The 21,179-nt window shown below is 47.8% G+C and overlaps 8 protein-coding genes across 8 annotated transcripts; 4 read left to right on the top strand and 4 right to left on the bottom strand.

Annotated features, from left to right (window-relative positions):
- Nucleotides 1–856: 856 nt before the first annotated feature.
- On the top strand, nucleotides 857–4,158 carry lcb2 (putative serine palmitoyltransferase 2). The gene is made up of 2 exons (XM_032038297.1): nucleotides 857–1,122; nucleotides 1,257–4,158. Exon 2 carries the CDS (start codon nucleotides 1,484–1,486, stop codon nucleotides 3,509–3,511), a length of 2,028 nt encoding a protein of 675 aa, XP_031898343.1. The 5' UTR covers nucleotides 857–1,122; nucleotides 1,257–1,483; the 3' UTR covers nucleotides 3,512–4,158.
- A 400-nt stretch (nucleotides 4,159–4,558) lies between these two features.
- On the bottom strand, nucleotides 4,559–6,505 carry BDW43DRAFT_139646 (PQ-loop repeat-containing protein). Its single transcript, XM_032038296.1, has one exon. It carries the CDS (start codon nucleotides 5,915–5,917, stop codon nucleotides 4,634–4,636), a length of 1,284 nt encoding a protein of 427 aa, XP_031898342.1. The 5' UTR covers nucleotides 5,918–6,505; the 3' UTR covers nucleotides 4,559–4,633.
- A 539-nt stretch (nucleotides 6,506–7,044) lies between these two features.
- On the bottom strand, nucleotides 7,045–7,823 carry BDW43DRAFT_313024 (uncharacterized protein; the record flags this gene model as incomplete). Its single annotated transcript, XM_032047493.1, has 2 exons — nucleotides 7,045–7,450; nucleotides 7,534–7,823. 2 exons carry the CDS (start codon nucleotides 7,821–7,823, stop codon nucleotides 7,045–7,047), a joined length of 696 nt encoding a protein of 231 aa, XP_031898341.1.
- A 1,497-nt stretch (nucleotides 7,824–9,320) lies between these two features.
- Nucleotides 9,321–12,280, top strand: BDW43DRAFT_282472 (uncharacterized protein). Its single transcript, XM_032042630.1, has 3 exons — nucleotides 9,321–9,576; nucleotides 9,659–12,018; nucleotides 12,072–12,280. Exons 1-3 carry the CDS (start codon nucleotides 9,561–9,563, stop codon nucleotides 12,084–12,086), a joined length of 2,391 nt encoding a protein of 796 aa, XP_031898340.1. The 5' UTR covers nucleotides 9,321–9,560; the 3' UTR covers nucleotides 12,087–12,280.
- Nucleotides 12,281–12,535: 255 nt separating this feature from the next.
- BDW43DRAFT_139596 (uncharacterized protein) lies at nucleotides 12,536–13,972 on the bottom strand. Its single transcript, XM_032038295.1, has 2 exons — nucleotides 13,626–13,972; nucleotides 12,536–13,520 (listed from the first exon to the last, which is right to left on the bottom strand). The coding sequence occupies exons 1-2, from the start codon at nucleotides 13,729–13,731 to the stop codon at nucleotides 12,859–12,861; spliced, it is 768 nt and encodes a 255-aa protein (XP_031898339.1). The 5' UTR covers nucleotides 13,732–13,972; the 3' UTR covers nucleotides 12,536–12,858.
- A 206-nt stretch (nucleotides 13,973–14,178) lies between these two features.
- On the bottom strand, nucleotides 14,179–17,852 carry BDW43DRAFT_282450 (uncharacterized protein). The gene is made up of 7 exons (XM_032042629.1): nucleotides 17,260–17,852; nucleotides 16,824–17,192; nucleotides 16,564–16,716; nucleotides 16,443–16,516; nucleotides 16,037–16,397; nucleotides 15,822–15,976; nucleotides 14,179–15,750 (listed from the first exon to the last, which is right to left on the bottom strand). Exons 1-7 carry the CDS (start codon nucleotides 17,285–17,287, stop codon nucleotides 14,689–14,691), a joined length of 2,202 nt encoding a protein of 733 aa, XP_031898338.1. The 5' UTR covers nucleotides 17,288–17,852; the 3' UTR covers nucleotides 14,179–14,688.
- Nucleotides 17,853–17,981: 129 nt separating this feature from the next.
- Nucleotides 17,982–21,008, top strand: BDW43DRAFT_282447 (serine/threonine-protein kinase). Its single transcript, XM_032042628.1, has one exon. It carries the CDS (start codon nucleotides 18,460–18,462, stop codon nucleotides 20,374–20,376), a length of 1,917 nt encoding a protein of 638 aa, XP_031898336.1. The 5' UTR covers nucleotides 17,982–18,459; the 3' UTR covers nucleotides 20,377–21,008.
- On the top strand, nucleotides 20,311–20,800 carry BDW43DRAFT_139535 (uncharacterized protein). The gene has a single exon (XM_032038294.1). It carries the CDS (start codon nucleotides 20,441–20,443, stop codon nucleotides 20,690–20,692), a length of 252 nt encoding a protein of 83 aa, XP_031898337.1. The 5' UTR covers nucleotides 20,311–20,440; the 3' UTR covers nucleotides 20,693–20,800.
- Nucleotides 21,009–21,179: the final 171 nt, after the last annotated feature.

Raw genomic sequence — 21,179 nt, 5'->3', positions numbered from 1 at the left:
TCTCTTTGATCGCTCCCTTTAACAGTAGGCGATGAGTCAATCGAATAGGCACAGCCGGCCGGGTGACAGGCACTAATAGTACCTCGGCTTTAAAAACCTTGAGAGCCAGTCTTTGGCACGAAGTACAATTGAGTTATTCACTAACTTCCTGACCTGGTGTTTGAAAGGAAATGACCGGCACGGAGTATTGTAAATCTATATGGTAGGTCTAGTAGACATGGGAATCGTGGGGCGGGAGGTTCCGGAGAAAGAAGGGCGAGAACCCCCCCGCCTTTACCCGTCAGTCTATGATCAATATACTTATTATTTAAATATATCAAGTAGATAGTTCAAGAATACTGAGACTGAGACTGGACTAGTAAATCGGATAGTGGTCTATTCGTTCAATAATGAAAGCTCCAACCTTAGGCATTCACTCTGGCAAACATAAGAACTCATATCTGAGTATGGAGCAGAGTAAGTATGATATGTAGAAATATGATATCAATAAGAACCGGCTTAGCTGCCATTGCTTTGATTTAGACACTAACTGGTACCTAGACCGTGTAGGTGTATAAGACTTGAGACACTGCAGCAACTGTACTAGATTTGTTACTCAGTGTTCAGTAGAAACACCTTGCGTTGCCCCTTTCTGGAGATTTTGATTACATGAGGGAATAGGAGCCGGAAAAAAAAAAAAAAAAAGAGGGCTCAGGGGGGCGGTAATTTACTGTATCATAACCAGGCCATCCGAGGCAAACCACCACTGGAGAGGCAAAGCAAACCAGGGGCAATGAGATCATACCGTATGATACGATGGGTCCTCAGTTGGATACCATTTGGTCTAGAAGATCCACTCTCGAAAAGTCCTTTTTTTTTTTCCTCCCAACGCTTGGATCAATCCAGGGTAAAGAATAATGGTTAAAGCATGTTACTTATTCTTTTACTCTTTTTCCCCCTCTCTTCTCATCTCCGTTTCCTTAGTATTTCATTCACCCGCCCCAATTAACCTGGACAGCAAGAGATCGATTTTGCGATCTACCACCTAAGGGCTCCGTGCCCTCTAGTTCCACGTGCCAAAGGTCTGTGCCTTACATTACAACTGAAATTACAGGACCATCACTTCGGATTGCTCGGAGCTGAGTTCACTCATTTCTCTCCTACCCTTCCACAATCCTCTTTTCGTCCTATCGTCTTGATCACTCCTCACGTCTCTTGCCTACTCACACGCGTATTGGTCTGGATCGTGGCTGACTGCTTTCCTACGGGTACTCCAGATCGTCATCGCTGTCCTGGTGTCATTTCCTTCTTCTGAGACACCTTGGAAGTGAAGGAGGACTGGTCAACAAGGACAACTCTCGCGTTGGACATCCATTTCCCTCTTCCTCAAGTAGCCTCTCTACCTGATCTTTTCACGCTTTCCGAAAACGTGGTAGAAGTTTCTTTCTACCCCCTATCGGTGTTTCCACGACCTTGATTGTTTCCGACTGGTGGTTTCCTTGCAATGCCTCGTCGATCCATCAACTCCTCTTCCGCCAACGACCCCTCCAACGCGCAGTCCTTTCCATCCAACTCTGGAAAAGGCGGTATCGCCTTCAAGACATCCTCGACCAAACCCAATCTCCTGAGCCAATTATTTTCAACTTCCCCTAAGCCGAAGTCCGAGACCCAGCCTACGAACGCAGTTATCAAAGGAGGAGCTAGTGGGAATCCTCACTCCGCTTCGATCAGCTCAGCTTCACTGTCGTTACCGACTATTTCTCTCTCTACTGCTACCGCCGGTAACCCTAACATGGACGAACCACCAACCACGCTATTTCAGCCTCCGTCGCCTGAAGAGGCCCGTCGCCAGGCTAAGCAGCATGCCCAGTTTGGCCCCATCGGCCATCCCAGCCACCGCTACTCCAGTCAACATCCTGGCGGTGTATTTCCCGAGCCGATAATGGACGAGCCCCCCTATTATTACCTTCTCACCACCTACATTAGTTACTTAATCCTAATTGCATTTGGACATGTCCGTGACTTCTTTGGAAAACGCTTCCGTGAAGAGAACTACCGGCACTTGAAACCTCGGAATGGATATGGTGCCCTGAACAGCGACTTCGATAACTTTTATGTTCGCCGCCTCAAGCTGCGCATCAATGACTGTTTTGAACGCCCCGTCACAGGCGTTCCGGGCAGAAACATCACGCTGATTGACCGTGCAACCGATGACCACAACCACCACTTTTATTTCACTGGAACTACCACCGATACTCTGAACCTCAGTTCATACAACTACCTTGGATTTGCTCAGTCCGAAGGCCCATGCGCGGACATCGCCGAGGAGTCAATCCGGAAATATGGCATCACAGCTCCCAGTACCCGAGCGGAAGTTGGAACTCAAGACCTTCACACAGAAGTTGAGGATCTCGTCGCCAAATTTGTGGGCAAAGAAGCGTCAATGGTTTTCTCAATGGGATTTGGCACTAACGCAAACATTTTCCCTGCCTTGGTTAGCAAAGGCTGCCTTATTATATCCGATGAACTGAATCACGCGTCGATTCGCTTCGGTGCGCGTCTTTCCGGAGCTTCCATCGGCATGTTCAAACACAACGACATGAAGGACTTGGAAGTCAAGCTCCGGGAGGCTATCAGTCAAGGCCAGCCCCGTACTCATCGACCCTGGAAAAAGATCTTGGTTGTCGTGGAAGGTCTCTATTCGATGGAAGGGTCAATGTGCAACCTTCCTGGCTTGGTCTCATTGAAACGGCGCTACAAATTCCATCTGTTCGTTGACGAGGCGCATTCTATCGGTGCTATTGGACCGAAAGGTCGAGGTGTTTGTGACTACTTCAGCATCGATACGAATGAAGTGGATATACTTATGGGAACTTTCACAAAGTCTTTCGGTGCTAATGGAGGGTATATCGCTGCCGACAAGGTTATGATTGAACAACTTCGTGCAGCTAACTCTGGAGTAATCTATGGAGAATCGCCGGCCCCGGCGATCCTGGCCCAAATCTCCTCCGCTCTTCGTATCATCAACGGTGAAATCATCCCAGGTCAAGGTGAAGAGCGGCTGCAGCGCCTGGCCTTCAACTCTCGGTATCTCCGCCTGGGTCTGAAGCGTCTTGGCTTTATAGTATACGGCCATGACGATTCACCAATTGTACCAATATTGCTCTTCAACCCTGCTAAGATGCCTGCCTTCTCCCACGAGATGTTGAGGCGGAAAATTTCTGTTGTGGTCGTCGGTTATCCTGCTACTCCCTTGGTATCCTCCCGTGCCCGTTTCTGCGTCTCTGCTTCCCATACCAAGGAAGATCTCGACCGAGTGTTAACAGCTTGCGATGAAATTGGCAATGTACTGCAGCTCAAATTCTCGACTGGTGTTGCTGGCGGCGCCCTTCCATCGAACGAGGACCTGACTTCTCCCCCAGAGATTGAGAAGGAATGGCATCATAAGCGGCACCCTGTTGTCCCTCCTCGGTGGCGTATCGAAGATGTTATCAGGCGTGGTGTCCAAGACGTCAAAGGCCCGTTGTTTTAATTCGTCACGATCGCATTGGGTACTGTTGCATAAATCTTAAGGGGCTAGCCTGCGAACTCGGTCGATGCTGGTCATGCCGCGTCGCAGGTTGACGGATCCATCATTGCTTCACGCTTGCTATGTATCATTAGGCAATCGTTCCTGGGTTCTGTATGCATTCTTATCACGACTTTCCCTCTGCATTCGTCATGGAATGACCCTCAGGTCTCGAAAAACAAAGTCACGAATCCCTGATAAGACATGAATACGCTTTTTGAAACTTCGACAGCCGGCCAGCAACTTCTCACGTATCTGTCCGCTTCTCTGTCAATGTGACAGGTGTTGGCTGGAGCTTGTACCCCTTCTAACTTCATCCCCCTTTCTTTCTTCTGGCCCCTTCCTTTCACTGTTACCTTATAGACATCCGCTGGCTAACGCCCCCCACCAAGTGCTGGAGGAGGGGACGAGACCAAGCTTGTTATTGTTCAAAGGCACGGGGCCACACAATTGTGACCTAATGAGTATGATGAGTGGTGGGGGCGCAACAGATCGCTTCGTTGGGCATATATGAACGTCTATACTTAGATGATTGTTAATACATTCTTATTGAACCTATTTGTTACTTCACATATATAGCTAGGAATTTAATGTGATGATATTATGTGTTACTGTCCCAAACCAATGAATAGTATATTAATATGATATTCGTCGCACCCACTATGGAGGTAGGCTATGTATGCACCCCCTTATGCAGATATCTATCCCAATGAACCCTGGAGACCAGGATATAATGTAAACCCGGTACGCCGACTGAATGGTGGTGTGACCTTATGTCATCTGTTTCTAGGATATCCCTCTATAGGTATCTCTGACCTCAGCCTAAGCCCTATCCTGAAACCAACAACGTCCAGCGATATTTATAAAAAAGAAAAAAGAGAGAACCAAAGACGCCAAACAATGAGAAACCAGCCAATTGAAACCCGAGAATGTTGAATGAATGAAAAGAATAAAGCCCATCGGGCGGAAAGATCGTTAAAATCATGAAAAGAGTTTATATCTGCTTGACGAAGCGTCGAGAAGGGTAAAATGAAAGATAACGAAGGAGTTCGAGACGACTATACGACGCGAGGTCTTTCTAACCGATCAAACTGTGCCGTATCTATCGCAGTCTTCTTCTAAAAGAGCCTGGCTCTCTGTAGGGGTCCGGTGATGGCGAACACCCTGTTCGGGGGATACGGAGGGGATCCAGCCTCTCATCCAGCCGCGGACTCGCATCCAGCGACTACGTCCGTGCTTCGGATCTTCGATCTCCATGATTGATTCGTCGTCTCGCGTGCCGTACATTAGGAACTGCACGCCCATGAAACCGTCGAAGAAGAGGACGCCGAACGCCCCCAGGAAAAAGGGGATGGCTCGGCCTACCCATTCGACGCGGTTGTTGCCGTCGGCATCGGCCCATCCGCCGCCTCCGTACGGGGGGTAGTCGTACCAGGCGTTTGGGTTTGTTAAAAGGGATGTGGAGTAGAAGAAGTTTCCGCCGAATGCGGCCATGAAGAGCAGTGGGGATAGACCCGATGTGCTCTTGCGCTGGTAGTTCTTGTATAGTTGGGGTGGGCGTGAGAAAAGATATAGGACTGTTGACATCCACGAGAAAATCCGGCCGAGTAACTCGAGGTTGAGAAGAGAGGAACGTGGTTCGTTGGGCGGCTCGGTTGGTGTGGCATTCGCAACGATGGCGCAGAGCATCGACGCTAATAGCATTGTGCGCGTAGAGGCAATAGGTAGACTAGGTCCGCTGCTTTTCCTGACCATTGGTCGACGGGATGAGCTCATTTTCTCGTTTGAATACGACGGCGACTGGCCGTTGAAAGAACCGAAGATAGGCTCCTTGAGACCTTTCATATCTTTTGCGTCAGAACTGATTGGAGACTCTGACGGGGCCTGGGTGATAGAGTCGTTTTCGGAAAAGGACAACCCCTCTAACACACCGCTAGTTCCATCATCATGATGTGAGCGAGAGAGACTGCGGTAGCCTTCACTGCGCCCTTTGATATGTGTGTACCAGAAAAACTGAAAGACAAGCGTGGCATCGACCAGCACGTAGTAGCTCGCAATGATGACTTGCCAAGTGGCTTGTCGAGTAAGTAAAGCGCCGAACAGGTTGCTAGTATCTCCCAAGCACCACTCAACAAGGAAAAAGAGGGATAAACCCGACGTAGATTGCAGCTGAATATTCTTGTATATTTGCGGGAGTTGTGCAAACAGCCACGAGATAATACTGAGGGTACCCAAGATCGACGATATGAGAGCAAGCGGCGTCGGTATGCAGGTGTGTAGATATGAGGAAATGGCCACCAAGAAGGGCGACGACGGCTCACACTGGGGTGGCAGTGCTTGAGTAATATGCTGTAGTAGAGGAGGAGGCATATTCTAGGGTTCGCTGAGTTCTACAGACGCTGGGAAGGATGGTCTGTACCGCTAGGAAGGGGGAACGTGTTATCGAGGTGTATAGAGACACGACACCGTGAGATGATCAGGTGAACGGGTGAACGGGCGAAGGAGCGATCCCTGGGGGTATGTACGATATGCCCGCCTATGCAGTGTGATGAAAGTCGTCCTGCGGAACAAAGGGAAATATAAGAGAAAATCCGGAGAAGTAGGAAGCGAGAAAGCAGGAAAAGGCAAGGGAAAAGGGTGTCAGGAGGTAGGAGTAGTAGGGGGTTGAACTGCTTGAGATATGGTATGCAGAACGAGTCACACTCCGTCCCCGATTAGGTCATGAGAGACTTGGAGATCAGCTATGTCGACTGGACTTGATAAGAGATCCATATCTCCCCCAGCTGATTGGTCCCAACTTCATCGGGGACCCTTGTCCACTCCGGTTTCCGGCGGCGGATGATCTTCCACCTGTGCGATCACGGGGACCGCGGGGAACAATGAAGTGACCCTTCCTGGACTTGATGCAAATATCAAGATGACCTCTCTCCCACTACCCAGTTTCTACATTTACTTTACTTCCCCCTCCTGTCTGTTTTAAATATCGTTTCGTATCAATCCATATGCGACAGAGTGAACATGTGGGGGTTGGCCCCATTACGATTTACGTACTTTGCGGGGAAAAAGTATCTTATTTCCACGATAAGATAGATTAGTTCTTAGACTTGCTATTTACTCATCAGCCTTCTTCCGATAATTAGCAGTGGATGGGATGAGATACCATTTTTCTTTAGAAGCTTTGCGAAGTTACTCCCTGGTCCCATTATTGGATCATAAGAGATCCCGCTTTTGCGACGGAGATTCAAGTTCCAGTGGATATGATGAAGAAGGAGATAGAGTGCTATGTGGTTTAAGGGAGTGAGGAGAGATTGGAATTAAGGCCGTTGGAATTTATCATACATAAAAGGCATTGACAAGCTCTAGGGCAGTGAGAAGAGAACTAAGCATGTATAGCTGCCCAATTAATCCGTAGCGTCTAAACCAGCCAGAAATATGAGTTTCGGAATCATGAAAGAGTCTTCACGTTATGAAGCATCAGGAACAATCTCCCCGAGCCTTTATGACTTTCTACTGATTGCACCTCGTAGCATGAACACGCCTTCCATATCAGTAGCTGCCGCTATGGCTACCATGCCGAGAGTGGCTGCGGTGATGGCGATGATGGCTATGGCTATGACTATGACTATGATGACGATGGCCGTGGTGGCTATGGCGGTGCTTGTGACGATGATGACGGCCATGATGGTGATCATGGTTATCATCTTCTGTCTTGTCCTCCATCTTGTCTCCAATGAGGTTCCCCAGTATCGCGCCGCCCACGGCTCCCAGAAGACCATGTTCCGCTTGGTGTCCCAGATAGTAGCCTCCTGCTCCGCCGACAAGAGTTCCTGCAAGGCTGCGTTCATCCCCCTCTTCGTTGGAAGTACTGGCAGGTTCTTGGGTTTGGGAGTTCGGAGTATAGTACTGATCATGTTCGCTTGCGCTTATATTACTAAGACATGTTAGCTTAAATCCATGATAATGGCTGCTATACAAGGACAGCGTACTAATAATCAGCGTTACTTCCTTGTTGCCTTCCAACTTGTTGGAATTCCGCAGTCGGACTGAGATCCGGTCCCGAAGCTTGGGGCGGATGAGACTTCGGCGTCTGCGTCAAATCATAATGTGAAACATACTGGTAGTTTTGACTCGGAGGATATTGCTGCCCATATGGGTGCTGAGGGTCATAGTCGTACGGAGGGTTTTGGTATGAACTATCTGCGGGCGTGTAAACGCTCGCATCGGCTCCTGGGACAGGAGACGTATAGTGTGGGTGTTGGGTATAAGGGTCAGACATCCTGAAAGTGGGGTGAGGAGTAGATGGCAGATAGCATTTTGTACTTTGTGCTTCGAGGGAGAGAAGTCAGTTAATAAATCTTGTTAATCCTTTTGTTCAAGGAGGCATGAAGTCTGGGTCAACTGCCTAATGACCATCAGCATGCATTGTTTCGTACTGCGCAGCTGACCTTCTCGCACGACTTTCCGCCAAGAGGATATCAAGTGGCAGTTCCCAGTATTGTATAGTATACACTTAGCTAGCTAGATTTCGGTAGAAGCAGCTCTGTAGCAGATTGCAGTAGAGCAGTTCTGACAGATAGCTACCAGTTTCTATGTTCCTTTTATTTTTGGATTCTGCCTAACGTGGTGCTATGTCTTGCTCACTGGATCGTGAATGGAGCGCAGAAGTGCGTGTCTTGATCACTCCCTACTAGTAATCACCCGAATTTCCAGCCAAGGTGCCTATATCAGGACAGCCAGACCAAATCTTTTTAGTCTCGGTCCTAGAAACTATAAATACAATAGAGGTAACTTACTTGCAGTGTTTATCCACAGACCACCTGAACCTAAGGCTCAGAAGAGAGATCGACAAAATGACTTACGGGTCATCAAGTGGAAACGCCTGTTGACTTAGAAAGACTCTGGGCCAACATCAGGCCTGTGTATGAGTAACTTTTTTTTGTGTTATAGCTCCAAGCCTTCAACATTGAGAGACGCTAGGATGACAAAATGTCTAAAGGTAATCATGAAACACAAGTGACCCGATCCAATGACTAAATGCTCACAGGGTGATGATTTGGGCACATTTGAGATATGAACCTGCCGCTCAATGCTACTACCTAGAGCCTAGAATTTTGGACAATATTTAGGTTGACTTGTCTGAGAAAGGGGAGAGAAGTCGATATTGCTAGTTATTCTAACCCAGTCTTGACTTGACTGCAAGCCAAAGCAATGCTCGCTCCAGTGATAGTCTTTAAGTGATCTCTTCTATCTTATATCCATAATCTGGTAAAAATATGTACACGGAGTGTTTATAACGCTAGTAAAAAGATTAGTCGTAGTCTAATTATCATAGAAGATCTTGCAGCTTCCTATAGGATTCATTATCCATGATTTCGAGTTTATACACATGGGGCCGGCATATCATTAGTACCACACACCTTTCAGACTGAATCACCATGCCGTTCTTTGATTATTTCTGTCATATAGATGGGATAGGTTCTCCATTTACTAAAATTATGAAACATGACTAGGATCTAGAACATTACTAAGACGTATCAATATCATGGAGTATTAAGTATATCAAATTTATTCTTCACTCTATCTTTAATGCCTATCCTAGATTCTATTACTATGGCTTTCCTATTATTTTCGTTTAGCAAAAAATTAGTTAAACTCTCTATAGTTAGATTTACTACAGTACAACCCTCATAACTGGCTTCACTACAACATCAATTTACCCACCTGTTTGGTGATGAGGAAGCGGCTAAGCCGAGTGGGGTCTAAATCACGTTCCGTTCAACCTTGTCAGATTATCTCCTTTCTTTTCATGTTTCCGGAATTTTTACTTATCTTTTTGTGCAATATGCTGCTGGGAACATACCAGCAGTATCGCAAAATTGGTCATCGTTGATTTACCACCTCCGCAAGCTTGAGCTTTCGTAAGTCTTACAGGCGACAACATCAACGCCACGACACCCGTACTTTGCTAGAAGTGGCCAACCACTAGTAGCACGCCTTTGAAGTCACAGTCAAGATGGAGACACAAATTAGTATGCTGAGCCTTGATCCCGCGCTTTCTTCACTGGCGTTTCTAATATCATGAAGCGCCCGCCGACTAATTCACTTATCCAGGGACATCTAGCTTACGGCAGAGCTGTGTCTTTTGTCGAGGCCGGAAGATTCGATGTACTGGTGGGCGCATCTGTGGGGCTTGTCGAGACCGAAATATCAACTGCATCTATGCCCCTGAAGCCCGCAAGGGTCGGCCCAAGCGCAAAGGGGTGGAGGACCAGCGCACCCCCAACTCCGGTAATAGCAAGCGCGACAAGAAGCAACATACGACGTCGGTCAACGCCTCACTGGCCGGTGGTAGGGGTGACGATTCAGTAAACAATCACGCACCTGCAGCCCTCACCAAAATCCACACACTGGGTACCGACCTGGAGCAGATGTTTGATGATTATTTCATTAGCAAAATTGGATCGGAATCCAACCTTCTTCAGGAATCTATAACACTTTTCCAGAGACGCCACCAGCAGCCGTTTGCCGAAACACACCCTAGCCATCCTACACACCATCGCTTGAACTATGATGGGCTATTATCCGCCATAGCCCAAGAGATGCTGGAAATGCTATTACTGCGCGTTGACTCTTTGAGATGTGGACAGCCAGATGAGGCAAACCGAAACTTCTTCCTCGCCAGTCTGGCGGCTGACACCACATTGTCCATGTTCGACCATCCACATAATCCAAATCCTTTAGAAGACCTTGGAAAACATCGCATTTTGCAGTTAATTGACTTGTGGTATTCCGGGCATCCTCTGTCGCCACTGGTATCAAAGACACTGCTTATTGGTGACGTTAAGGATGAAACGGTGGACAAGGCTCTGTTGGCGATTATTTTGGCTGATGCGTGTCATGTTCAAGGCGGTTCTATCGAGCAGGATGGGACTATAAATGATGAATCCCAGAGGTTGTTTGAGTTTGCTGCCGCACAGCTTAAACAACGCCGACTGCCACTTAGCGACACTGCAACTCTGTCCACCTTACAAGCTTTGTTTCTCATGGCATGGAGGGAGCTGTGCTTGGGCCACGCTCGGCGGGCAACATGCATAGTGGGCTATTCTTGCTACATGGCCTCCCGCTTAGGCAAGACATGGAAGATAAATACAGGGATGGACAGCGTAAAACTGAACGGAGTTGAGATCGGCATGGTCAAGAAAGAGATCTTACGAAATGTTCACTGGTTGTGTTTATCGACAACCTCCTGGGCCTTCATGCAATTTGGCCACGCCCTGACGCTCTTCGGCCCCGATGAGATCTCGGATTTCCCCTGTCTAGATGAGACCACATCGGCTCTGATCCATTTAGATCAGGCATCAGATAATATATCTACGCTCCCGGCACAGATTCAAGCCCTACGTTGTCTCTGGCCCCTTAGCCATATCTCTACCACAGTGGCCCACATTTACATTTTGTATCTCAATACGCCTGCTAAGGCAGTACCGCGTGGCCCATGGCAAGAGCAGCATATTCATCAATTGCACAATCTCCTTCAGTCTTGTGTTGATCTCCCCACACTGTCTTCAAAGATCCGGGACGTCCTCCTCCAGGCAGTACAGGTTGCCGAGAATCGTAATACGACCTCGCCTTCACAGCTTTACCTCTTGGTTGGGTACCATATCATCATCATACATATGCTATTTTCTAAAAACGGTATGGATCCAAACCCGTCTAACATCTCATCTACGGTCATCCATGCCTTCTGCCAGTCAGCAGCAGCCCTCCTCGCCCTGTCGCAACGCTCTTTATCCCTAGCAAAGGGACTGATTCCGGTACAGAGGGAAGGGGGGATAGAGTTCACTGGCATGCTGGTCCTGGGTCTCGACACCTGTAGTAGAGCCCTGGTTCGCATTTATGACCACCTGAACCGAGGCTCAATCGATAGTCAAAAGATGATCACAGCAACGAGAAAACAGCTAGCAGGCTATGCCGATAAGTTCCACCATGTCTGTAAAGGTGACGCTGTTATGCGATGCGGATCCGTGATACGACCGATTAAAAAACGGCTTAAATGGGCAAAACTGGCCTTTCAACACTTGCAGGCCCCACCGGAGTCCCAGTCGGTGTTTTCCCCTATCCAGGACCGGTTTATTGGGATTCCTGTCTCATCTATCGCCCAGGACTTCCTGGTTGACCCCACCTCCATTGCCAAACCTACGCATATGTCATCATTGTCAGGTAGTATGCCATGTGAAGTAGAGACTACTGACCCATTCATTTTGGCGGATGATCCCGTTATCGGCTCGCTCCTAGGGTTTCATGAATTCACTAATGTTCATGAGCAACCATCTCGGGACTGTGCGGACACAGAGGTGAGCAAGCAAAACACAGAAACAGAGCGAGATCTCTTTCACATGCCGGGCTCGATATCTTTACTTCTTGACAGTAATCTCAGTGGGGAACGCCTAGATTTGGTGCATGATAGCCAGGTCGGTTTACCTTTTCGTTCCGTCAGTACTAATAACCTCCTTAACGAGCTTAGTTACACGTCTTCTGATATGACAGAATCGGCGTCTACCAACGCTATTGGTTTTAAACCTCCGGAACTGAAATTTGATACCGATTTGTGGGCACAATTGGCCAACAACCCTGATGACAAGACGGGGCCCTTGTATGCCAGCTAATAAGCATTTATGAGTGCAATCATCGCTCAAGCTCGGATGACCTAGTTCGAACGGACAGGAATTTTTTGCTGGGCTGGGCTAGGCTGGCTATTACTACGACGAGCTCTATACTGGCAACTCTTGAAGCACACACGACCGAGACGTAACGAAGTAAACATCAACCGTTCTTGCAGAGCCTATCCTTGAAGATATCAGCTTCTACCATCGATGTAGTATCCAGTTAAAAACAACTTTCATTGTGACCTGGCGGAGTTGTTGAAGACTGTTATTCTTTCGGACGTACTGAATATCAGGCCGCAAATGTGCAGTCGAAATCGCACTAGGAACTCAATACTTCATCTTTTCACGAGGCTAACACAAGGGTCATGAGCCAATTGAAACCCGTCATGGTAGTTGTAAGTCTATTTAGCCAAATTGATTAACTAAATCTCGGTTGACCAGTATTAAATTGTTATCAGGGCTCACTGTTGGAATACATGACGTTGACATATCTCGCTCAAGTCGCCAAAAAATACCATATCGAAACCACAAAGACTAAAAAAAAAAAGTTTGGGGTAGTTGCTTTCTAAAAAAGGAAAGAGAGGAGACAAGACCAGAATCCGCAAACAACTTAAGCAAAACCATTTCCATTCTCTCACCACCAACTCAAGCAGTGATAGTTGTCGGCCGTCCCACATACGGGTTATCCAGCTGCACTGGCCAATGAACCAAATTCTCATAAATCCAAAGACCAACATCATTGCGACTGATGGTATACCCTATAGCCGGACACTCCTCCGTACCATCCCTAATCCCCCCCAAACCAATCCCCTCCCCATTGATGAACCAACTAGGACGAACAAGAGCATAATCCCGAATAGCCCTCTCCGCCTCGGGCTTCTTCATCTCCTCAAAAATAATCTCCTCCATAACCTTCTTGTCCGCATGCGGATCCCTAAGCGCCCAGTAATTCAGCGGCACCATAGCAATCGGCGCGTCCCGCTTCTTATCAGTCAACCCAACGCTGCTGATAGCAACCAGCACAGGCTTCCTCTCCAATCCTCGGCATGCCGCAAGGATAGTCCTAACGGCATCTTGGCAGATAGTCGGGTTGTCGAGCCTGGGTCTGAGCGGGTTCGTGAAAATCAGCCTGCCGCCGACCCCGGAGACGATCATGTCAACAGGTTGTCCATTGTACCTGAGCGTCTGTTGCACTGCGCTGATATCTGTGACGTCCCCTTTCACGACGGAGAGCTTTTCCGCGGTGATTGTTTCCGATAAGCCCCGTTGACGCAGTAGATCATGAAGCTTGGCTGGATCCCGAACCACTAGATATCATCAGCATACCCAATCAATCAATCACACACCATAAATTCAAAAATAGAAAAGTCCAAACAAGAAAACAACAGAAATAAGAAAAACACAATACATACAAGCCGAACACCGAATCCCAGCCTTCAAGGCGTGAACCAAACAGGCCAAAACACACCCGCCCGTGGCGCCGAAGAAAGCAACAATATGAAGATTGCCCACAGTCATGATGGTAATATGAAGAGTCAGAGTAAGATAGATAGAAAAAAAGTAGTGTTCTTGTGAATATGCCTGTAATTGTGATTGTAAGTGATGAAGTAGAATCTATTTGTCGGGTCTCACGCCATCTTTTATATCCGCTTTTGGAGGGCGCTGTATAATGTTGGAAGGGTGGAAATCTCCGTCTACAGACGGAGACTTTCGTATATGGGGAGGCTGTGTTGGTGGTATCCTCCGTGTTTGGGCGGAGGGTTTCTTGTGTATGTATGCGTGGATTTTAATGCCTTGGAAGGACTAAATTTTATTTTATTTATAATTTATAATTTATTTTTATATGATCTGGGCTTGGAGAAGTCGTGGTCGCATCTGATTGTAGGTACATACGATTTGACGAGTTACGATTCTGCCAAATATATGTTAAGAGTTCCGCTGTACGACCTACTTTGTAAAATTGTATAAAAATCGAACATGTCTTCGTAAAATTCGCTGGTTATTGTATCAAATAAGAGTTTAAGAAGAAACAGAAAGAAAAACGTGTATAGACGACAGAAGACGTATGTAACTTAGGGTATCTCCCAGGGGTTTGTTCTTTGGGAAAACAGGAAATCGCTAGAAATAGAGGAAGGCTAGAAAAGGTACAAAGGAAAGAAAGACGAGAAAAGACAGACTATCGGAAGATTTGCGGCTTCGCAAATAATCGGGCGAGGGTAGGCTGCAAGCTGAAGATAGGAATTCTAGGTTGTCCATAGATATGCCTGCACTGCCACGCTTCGTGCGATGAAGTGAGCAGGCAAATAAGGAAACACAAAGTTGAGTAAATGAGTAGAAAAACACAGAGAATAATCGAAATTTATGGTCCGACCGAAGTCATGTGCCCGGCACATCGTTAGCTCCTGGCCAACATATAACTTGCATAATGGAGAGGCGTTCAAGCTGAGAAACGTACGCGAAAGCCTAGGGACATGGTCATTTGCTTATCGACTTTCGCATCTTTCGGCCTACCCAATCAGCTAGCATCGAGTCTAACTGGCTATTCATTTCCCTCAGCCGCTTGCTCTCGTCCTTGAACAGGCTTCCAGTAATTGGGTGATCAGGACCAGCAGGGGGGACATTAGAGTTATCATGAACGATGATAAACAAATCGCGGATGTCGCTTTCGTCGTCTAGATAGGACCGCAGACTAGCATCGCTCCATGTGGGTGTATCAGCTGACCTTCCATCGAACGACGCAGAGAGATTCTTGCTACCAGTGCTCTCGGCAGCCGGAGACAGAGGCGGGGATACTGGGGATACGGAGAAGCCTCCGGGGGATGGAGGATCCGTCATCATTCCCGGCGCATCAGGTGAAGACGGGTCTTCTACCGGAGAGACATCCACTGGCGACTCTGCATGGATATCTTGATATCCCGTGCCCTGTCTTGGAGGGAACTTTTGTGGCGGAGAGGCCACAGAGTGCGGTGAATAATGAGGCTTGGTTGGAGATGCTAGCTGCTGTGCAGTGTTTAATTTTTTCAAAGGGCTTGATGACCGAATGGAAGAGGACACAGGCTGATCTTGTTGAAGATCCGTTGAAACTGGGGATTGAAGCATATCGTCTTCGGACGCTACTTGGCGAATAGTCTGTTCGATCCTTTGGTTCTGCACAGTTTTCGCGTCGCCATAGCTCTCCATCGATCTTTGTCTAACGTGCTCCGGTTCCTTATCATTCATTGAGGGAGACTGGACAATCGGAGACTGCTTCTGCAACTTGCTGGGCTGTTTCTGGATCACGAGAGGGTTAGGAGAGCGGGGATCGGAAGTCGAAACAGATTCTGATGATGTCTTTGGCTGTGGCGAAGATCGAGACAATTCACCCGACACCTTTTCTGGCTCATCAGTGTCCTCATCAACTGTCTTAGACTTTTTGTCCTTTCTCTTGAACAAGCCACTGAGCATCCCTGGCTTCTTGTCCTTGCGCTTTTTGTCGTCTTTGTTGTTTTTATCGTACGCACTGAGGGCTTTTTCGACAGCCTCCATGCTCCCACGGGTCTTGCAATCGGAAATATGTCAGCACAAGATTCAGCTGGAAAGCTTTTGAGGAATCTGGGGGAATATCCTACCTCTCTTGCGTCGCTGGATATAGTATTACCGGCAACTTCATCCCGGAGGAGATTTGGTGTAAGAGATATTTTCTTCGTCTCAACGGTATCATCTTTGAAGAATGAATCCGTGTTCCGTACGGTCCCATTTCTTGAACGGCTGACAGAGTTTTCACCTTAACGTGTTTTAGTAGAAGATCATAAGGCTCTCTTTATAATTCAGAGAATGACCATACCTTCAGATTCCAACAACTCTGCACTGGATCGTTGTTTCTCAGGACTAGCCCGATCGGATTCTTTCGCTTCATGTACGGTTTCCAAATCCTCGGAAGTCTTCGACTTTGGTCTGAGTGGCTCGACAACGATGTCTTCTTGTTCGCTCTCTCGTAAGTCGTCAACATCTCCTTGTACTCCATCCTCCTCAGTCAAAGAAGTCACGTCGTCGTCAAGTTCGTCATCCGTCGAAAACTCTATGTCAGATGCTTCGATGTATGTCGGACTAGTAAAGGTCACGGTTTTCGCATTTCTGCGGCGCATTGCTTTCTTCAACGGGTTCTTAGACTTTTCCGAATTGTCTCCTAGCATCGTCGCAGAAAGCTACTTTGGTTAGACGAGGTCTTATGCTGGGACAGAGTCACCTACATCAACATTCCTGTGTTTATTCAATCTTGCCAATCTTTCTGTTGGTGTTTCTATGTGCTCGGCAGGCAGATACCCTACTTACGGTAAGCTTCAGTTCGTAGAATGTGAATATCCAACTTACCAATGCTACCGTCTTTGACGATTCGAACGAGCCACCAATAACTATTACTATCATCCAAAAGGACCATAGTATCGCCCTTCGCCGCATTGGCCTGTCCATCAACAGTTGCCACGAAGTTGTGAAGCGCATAAACAAACTCGAAGTCGATATCCTCTAGTCGGCGTCAGAAAGGACCTTGTGCTAACTTTGACAGAAAGTCAAGTCTAATTGCCTGTGCCTATTCCAGAGCACAGGGGATTGTATAAAGGGACATGACGCACCGTCGTCAATAGATGGGGAGCTCGAGATCTTGTCCATCATATCATCGTCATCCAAGAGATCATCATCACCTTCTCCGTCCGCTAAGTCACCATCTTCTGAGCCTCCAGCGTGATGACTATGCCCTAGTTCGTGGTCCAAATCATCGTCGTCGTCATCGTCGTACATACCGATACCATCCCCATACTCATCGGCGACCAGGTGATTTCCCTCGGTCCCAGGCTCATGCAACACCTCGACTCGTGTGTCTCGGTCGGCATGTCGAATGGATTGTTCCTGATGGGGACTGTAACCATTCCCCACTACGGCTGGGTGCTGCTTCGAGTGATCCTTGGCCGAAGGCGCATGTTGGTCTTGAAGATCTAGGGTGTCTGACATGGTATGGTTAGCGTTGAACGCCGACGAGGCCAGGTATCAATAGCCCGCATCGCTACGTACCGGCACGAACAATTCGGGGCCGCGTCATATTGTCGGCTTATGGGTTGGAATGAAGAAGCGCGAGGACTGAAACAATGAACGGCTCATTTAAGTCGAGAATATTGAAGTCACGCGAAAACCACTGGCAGTCGTGTCCTGTTAAAGAATGAAAGGTAGCAAAGGCCTAGTGCGTAAGGCAAATGAAGGAATACTGCGGAGATTTAGACGCGAGGGACATGGAAAGGCGGGATATTAAAGAATGGAAAAGGCCACGAACAACGACGGCGGGGGGTTCGGGCTTTGATTGACAACTGTACAGCGAGAGTTGTTTGGTCGAGGTTCCGGCAACAAGGCGAGAAGAAACGAAGAGAGAAAAAGGGGAAAAGAAAAAATTGATACTCTCAGAGCTCTATAAACACAACAATAAACAAGGTTGGCAGAAAGAGAAGCAAAACATACAGAACCCGAAACCGTGCTAATGACAAGAACGAGTTCCCCGGACTTTCAAGGCATCCAAAAAAAGGAGGTCTACTAATTCCCCCCAAACAAGCGCCCCTTGCGCGCGTCTAATCAAACTATTCTTTAAGGGGGGGGGTTCTCGTGCCTGACCCAACGGGGAGAAAAGAAGAAAGTACCGTCGAATGCCAAGGTCTAGATCGATTGGCTGGAGCCTCACCGGTGAACGGCTTTAGGGCTCCGCGTCGAGGGTTCCCTACGGGTCAGGTGACAGGTGGAAGCTAGTACTCAAAGTGGGTTAGGGCCGGTCCACGGGACTCCGCCGGTGGAGTGTTAATGGTCAATGATGATTGCATCCTGCATGATCTTCACTTCCCCGCTGCTGACTTTCCGATCATTCAATGACATCGTCTTCCGTTATCTCCCGATATGCCCATCCTTGCCCATTTTCGTCCAGTCTGACGATTTTTCTTCCTTCTTCCTCATTCCCATCTGCTTGGGCGACTTGCTACCTGACGTCTTATACACCTTTATATTACTAACAGAATCATTTGTACTTGTTCTGCAAAATCCAAAGCTATTTAACCTCTTATTTGGACCTGATTAGCCCCACTGTTACCCTCTGAACGCACGGTTTTTTGTACTATTTTCGTTGGTCTCCTCGATGTTCCATCATTTCACTGATCACCACGCAAGAGAGTGATCCTTTTAATCATCTCTTTACCTATATTCGATTCAAGAGGACTTCGTGCGCTCTGTGAGGGCATGGCTCATGCAGAGAGGAACAGCGCATTGGCAGGGTTGAAGATCGACACATCCTTTCCTCTTACACACAGACCTAGATGGCGAAGTGAGGGTGGAGGCAGAAGAGTGACGGATCATGGAAATGGTATCGAGGGCGACCGTACAAACATCTTTCACGATTCTGGCGCACGCCGTTACGGTACTGATGAAGACAACAGTGTTTTGAGCAGTCTGCATTCAGCGACTCCCCCCATCTCGGTACCACGTCATGATGATCTTCCCAAGGAAGACGTTAGCTTCCCACAAAGACCTGAGGATGTACAGTCATCCCCCCTTGACAGCTTTCTTCACAACCGCCGCCCTTCCGTCAGCTTCGACCCCAACATCACGCTCGACTCCGGACAGCCCCAAGCTCTGGGAGAGCCGTTGGCAAAAGGAATTACGAGGAGCCGACCCCAGAGGTTTCAACCAAAAGGCTCGAGCTTAAGGAATACGCTACCCCAGGATGACGATGACGACCATTATCCAAGACACAGATATCGGAATCAGCGGGGCTTCCATTCTCATGGAGGTTTCATGAGTAGTCCTGATGAAGACATGCCCGTGACTTCGGCGATCGACCGTCCTACCTCGTTGACATCGAGATCCACAGCATCCCCCGTTACAGAAGAGCTGCGGACTCCTCCTGAAAGCTCGAAGAGTGCGCTGCCATCCCCCATCTGCATGGCCTCTCCCGTGCAAGGTTTCGCCTCGCTTGATGACCGCGGCTCTTGGTCTGGTAGTGTCGTAACCCCTTTTGGAAGCAAACCAAGAGGCCTTCGAGGCTCTAACCGCCAAAGCTCCCGTCGGTCAACGGCCTCGAGCGGCAAATCTCCCGCCAGCATGTTCCTCTCCATGTGGAGCAGTGGTGAAGAACCTGCATCACAGCCTGATGACGAAGGTCAAATGGTAGGGACTGAATATGTTCTTGGAAAGCAGATCGGGTTTGGAGGTTTCAGTACGGTAAAAGAGGCATATAAAGCCGACGAAAGTGGTGGAACTAAACGACTAGCTGTTAAGATCGTACGGAAGCATGTCTCCGGGAAGAGTGAAAGGGAGAACGATGAGGTTCAAGCAGAATTTGATCATGAAGTTCGAGTGTGGCGATATCTCAGCCATCCAAATGTTTTAACGCTTGATGCTGTCTACGAAACGGACTACGCCACATTCTGCTTTACCAAACTAGCCATCGGCGGTACGCTTTTTGACTTAGTCCGGCAAAATCGGCGTGGTCTCGATCTGAAGCTTGCAAAGAAATATACTTATCAGTTAGCGTGTGCACTGCGATATCTACATGAAGATGCTCGGGTAGTGCACCGGGATATCAAGTTGGAGAACTGCCTTTTGGACCCGGTTGAACTGCCAGATGGGACGAAAGCTTCGAATCTCGTCTTGTGTGATTTCGGAATGGCGGAATGGATGAACATGGATAACGGAGATGACTCACCAGACCCATATGACGACGCTGCAGACCGGCCGCCACCTAAAACAATTGGCCCTGCTGGGTCAAGTACTAGTGTTGCAGGAAGCCTGGAGTACGCATCTCCAGAGCTGCTTCTTTCCACCAGTGGGGTCATCGACCCTTCGGTCGATATATGGGCATTTGGCGTGATCGCTTATACTGTATTAGTCGGGTCTCGGCCCTTCCAAGATCCTTTCGCGCCTCGCATCCAATCACATATCCTAAGCGGAACTTGGGATAGGACTGCAGTCCTAGGTGATGAAACCAATTTGGCGGCTTTTAGGGACCGGAAGTACGCCCTTGAGTTGATTGAGGGCTGTCTGGCTATGGATGTTGAAGAACGCTGGACAATTCGCGATGTTCTCTCATCCCGTTGGTTGCGAGAGCTCTCCGAAAGTGGCGAAGATGGTGAAGTGGACACCATCTGGAAGCTGTGAAGTCTTCTCTTTCTTTCGTATTGTTTTTCTATTCCCCTTCAAGTTGTGACTTGAAACGTGGGGTATGACGCATTGGATTTTCTATTTACGATATATTGATGATCATAACTGGCGCTCTTATGATATGGACAAGCGCTGGTGTTCGGGATTATTGATCATCTATGATACCCTCTCTTTGTGTTACTTTTTGGTTTTCTTATCTGTTAACATTTCGGTATATGGAAGCTCCCCTATTTTCGTTTCTTATATTATGTTCGCTCTAGGGGGGGCTCACGGTCTTGATTGTTCTCGGCGGGTACTAATTTTCAAGCAATGATCAATCATGGGATTTTAAGGGATTATTATGTGTTTCGGTTTAACAAGCATGGCGTTCGGTTCGGTTCGGTTTTATACGCCCGTCATATTCTCCTTCTTTGTATCTATATATCAAATAGCTGTGCTGTGGGTCTCTGATTGCTACAATGGCTTTGGCCTTCTAAAATGGTCCTTTGATCAATTCAAAATATCAACATTCCTATCTCATGTTTCCTAGCTAAAAAGCCAACTGTAGCTGATATTCGTCGATGCTGTAAGAAGTCGACTCGTTCTTAGGGATGGAATTAACCACACGTCCAACAGAAATACCAGTCACACATACAAAACAAACTACATGATGAATATTAGATTGACAGATACTACATTAGATAACTTATCCTTCTGCTACACGTAGAAACCATTACGTGAATGGATCTACACGAAACGACAGCACTGAGCGAGAAAATTGCCAGAGGACAAAGGACACTAGGACTTGGCGGGAGAAGGTG

The sequence above is a fragment of the Aspergillus alliaceus genome (assembly GCF_009176365.1).
Source record: "Aspergillus alliaceus strain CBS 536.65 unplaced genomic scaffold BDW43scaffold_34, whole genome shotgun sequence".
NCBI lineage: Eukaryota > Fungi > Ascomycota > Eurotiomycetes > Eurotiales > Aspergillaceae > Aspergillus > Aspergillus alliaceus.
Note: the sequence above shows the minus strand (reverse complement) of the source record. Positions and strands in the feature narration are given on the sequence as shown.

What these genes read in the sequence shown, in the direction of transcription:
- BDW43DRAFT_139535 (XM_032038294.1), top strand. Translation starts at nt 20,441, where the DNA reads ATGACGCATTGGATTTTCTATTTACGATATATTGATGATCATAACTGG.
- BDW43DRAFT_282450 (XM_032042629.1), bottom strand. Translation starts at nt 17,287, where the DNA reads ATGACGCGGCCCCGAATTGTTCGTGCCG. An exon ending in CGTCAAAGACGGTAGCATTG is followed by an intron (nt 16,517 to 16,563) that starts GTAAGTTGGATA and finishes TACCGTAAGTAG; the next exon opens with GGTATCTGCCTGCCGAGCAC. An exon ending in AGAGTTGTTGGAATCTGAAG is followed by an intron (nt 15,977 to 16,036) that starts GTATGGTCATTC and finishes AAACACGTTAAG; the next exon opens with GTGAAAACTCTGTCAGCCGT.
- BDW43DRAFT_282447 (XM_032042628.1), top strand. Translation starts at nt 18,460, where the DNA reads ATGGCTCATGCAGAGAGGAACAGCGCATTGGCAGGGTTGAAGATCGAC.
- BDW43DRAFT_139646 (XM_032038296.1), bottom strand. Translation starts at nt 5,917, where the DNA reads ATGCCTCCTCCTCTACTACAGCATATTACTCAAGCACTGCCACCCCAG.
- BDW43DRAFT_139596 (XM_032038295.1), bottom strand. Translation starts at nt 13,731, where the DNA reads ATGACTGTGGGCAATCTTCATATTGTTGCTTTCTTCGGCGCCACGGGC. An exon ending in TGGGATTCGGTGTTCGGCTT is followed by an intron (nt 13,521 to 13,625) that starts GTATGTATTGTG and finishes GATGATATCTAG; the next exon opens with TGGTTCGGGATCCAGCCAAG.
- lcb2 (XM_032038297.1), top strand. Translation starts at nt 1,484, where the DNA reads ATGCCTCGTCGATCCATCAACTCCTCTTCCGCCAACGACCCCTCCAAC.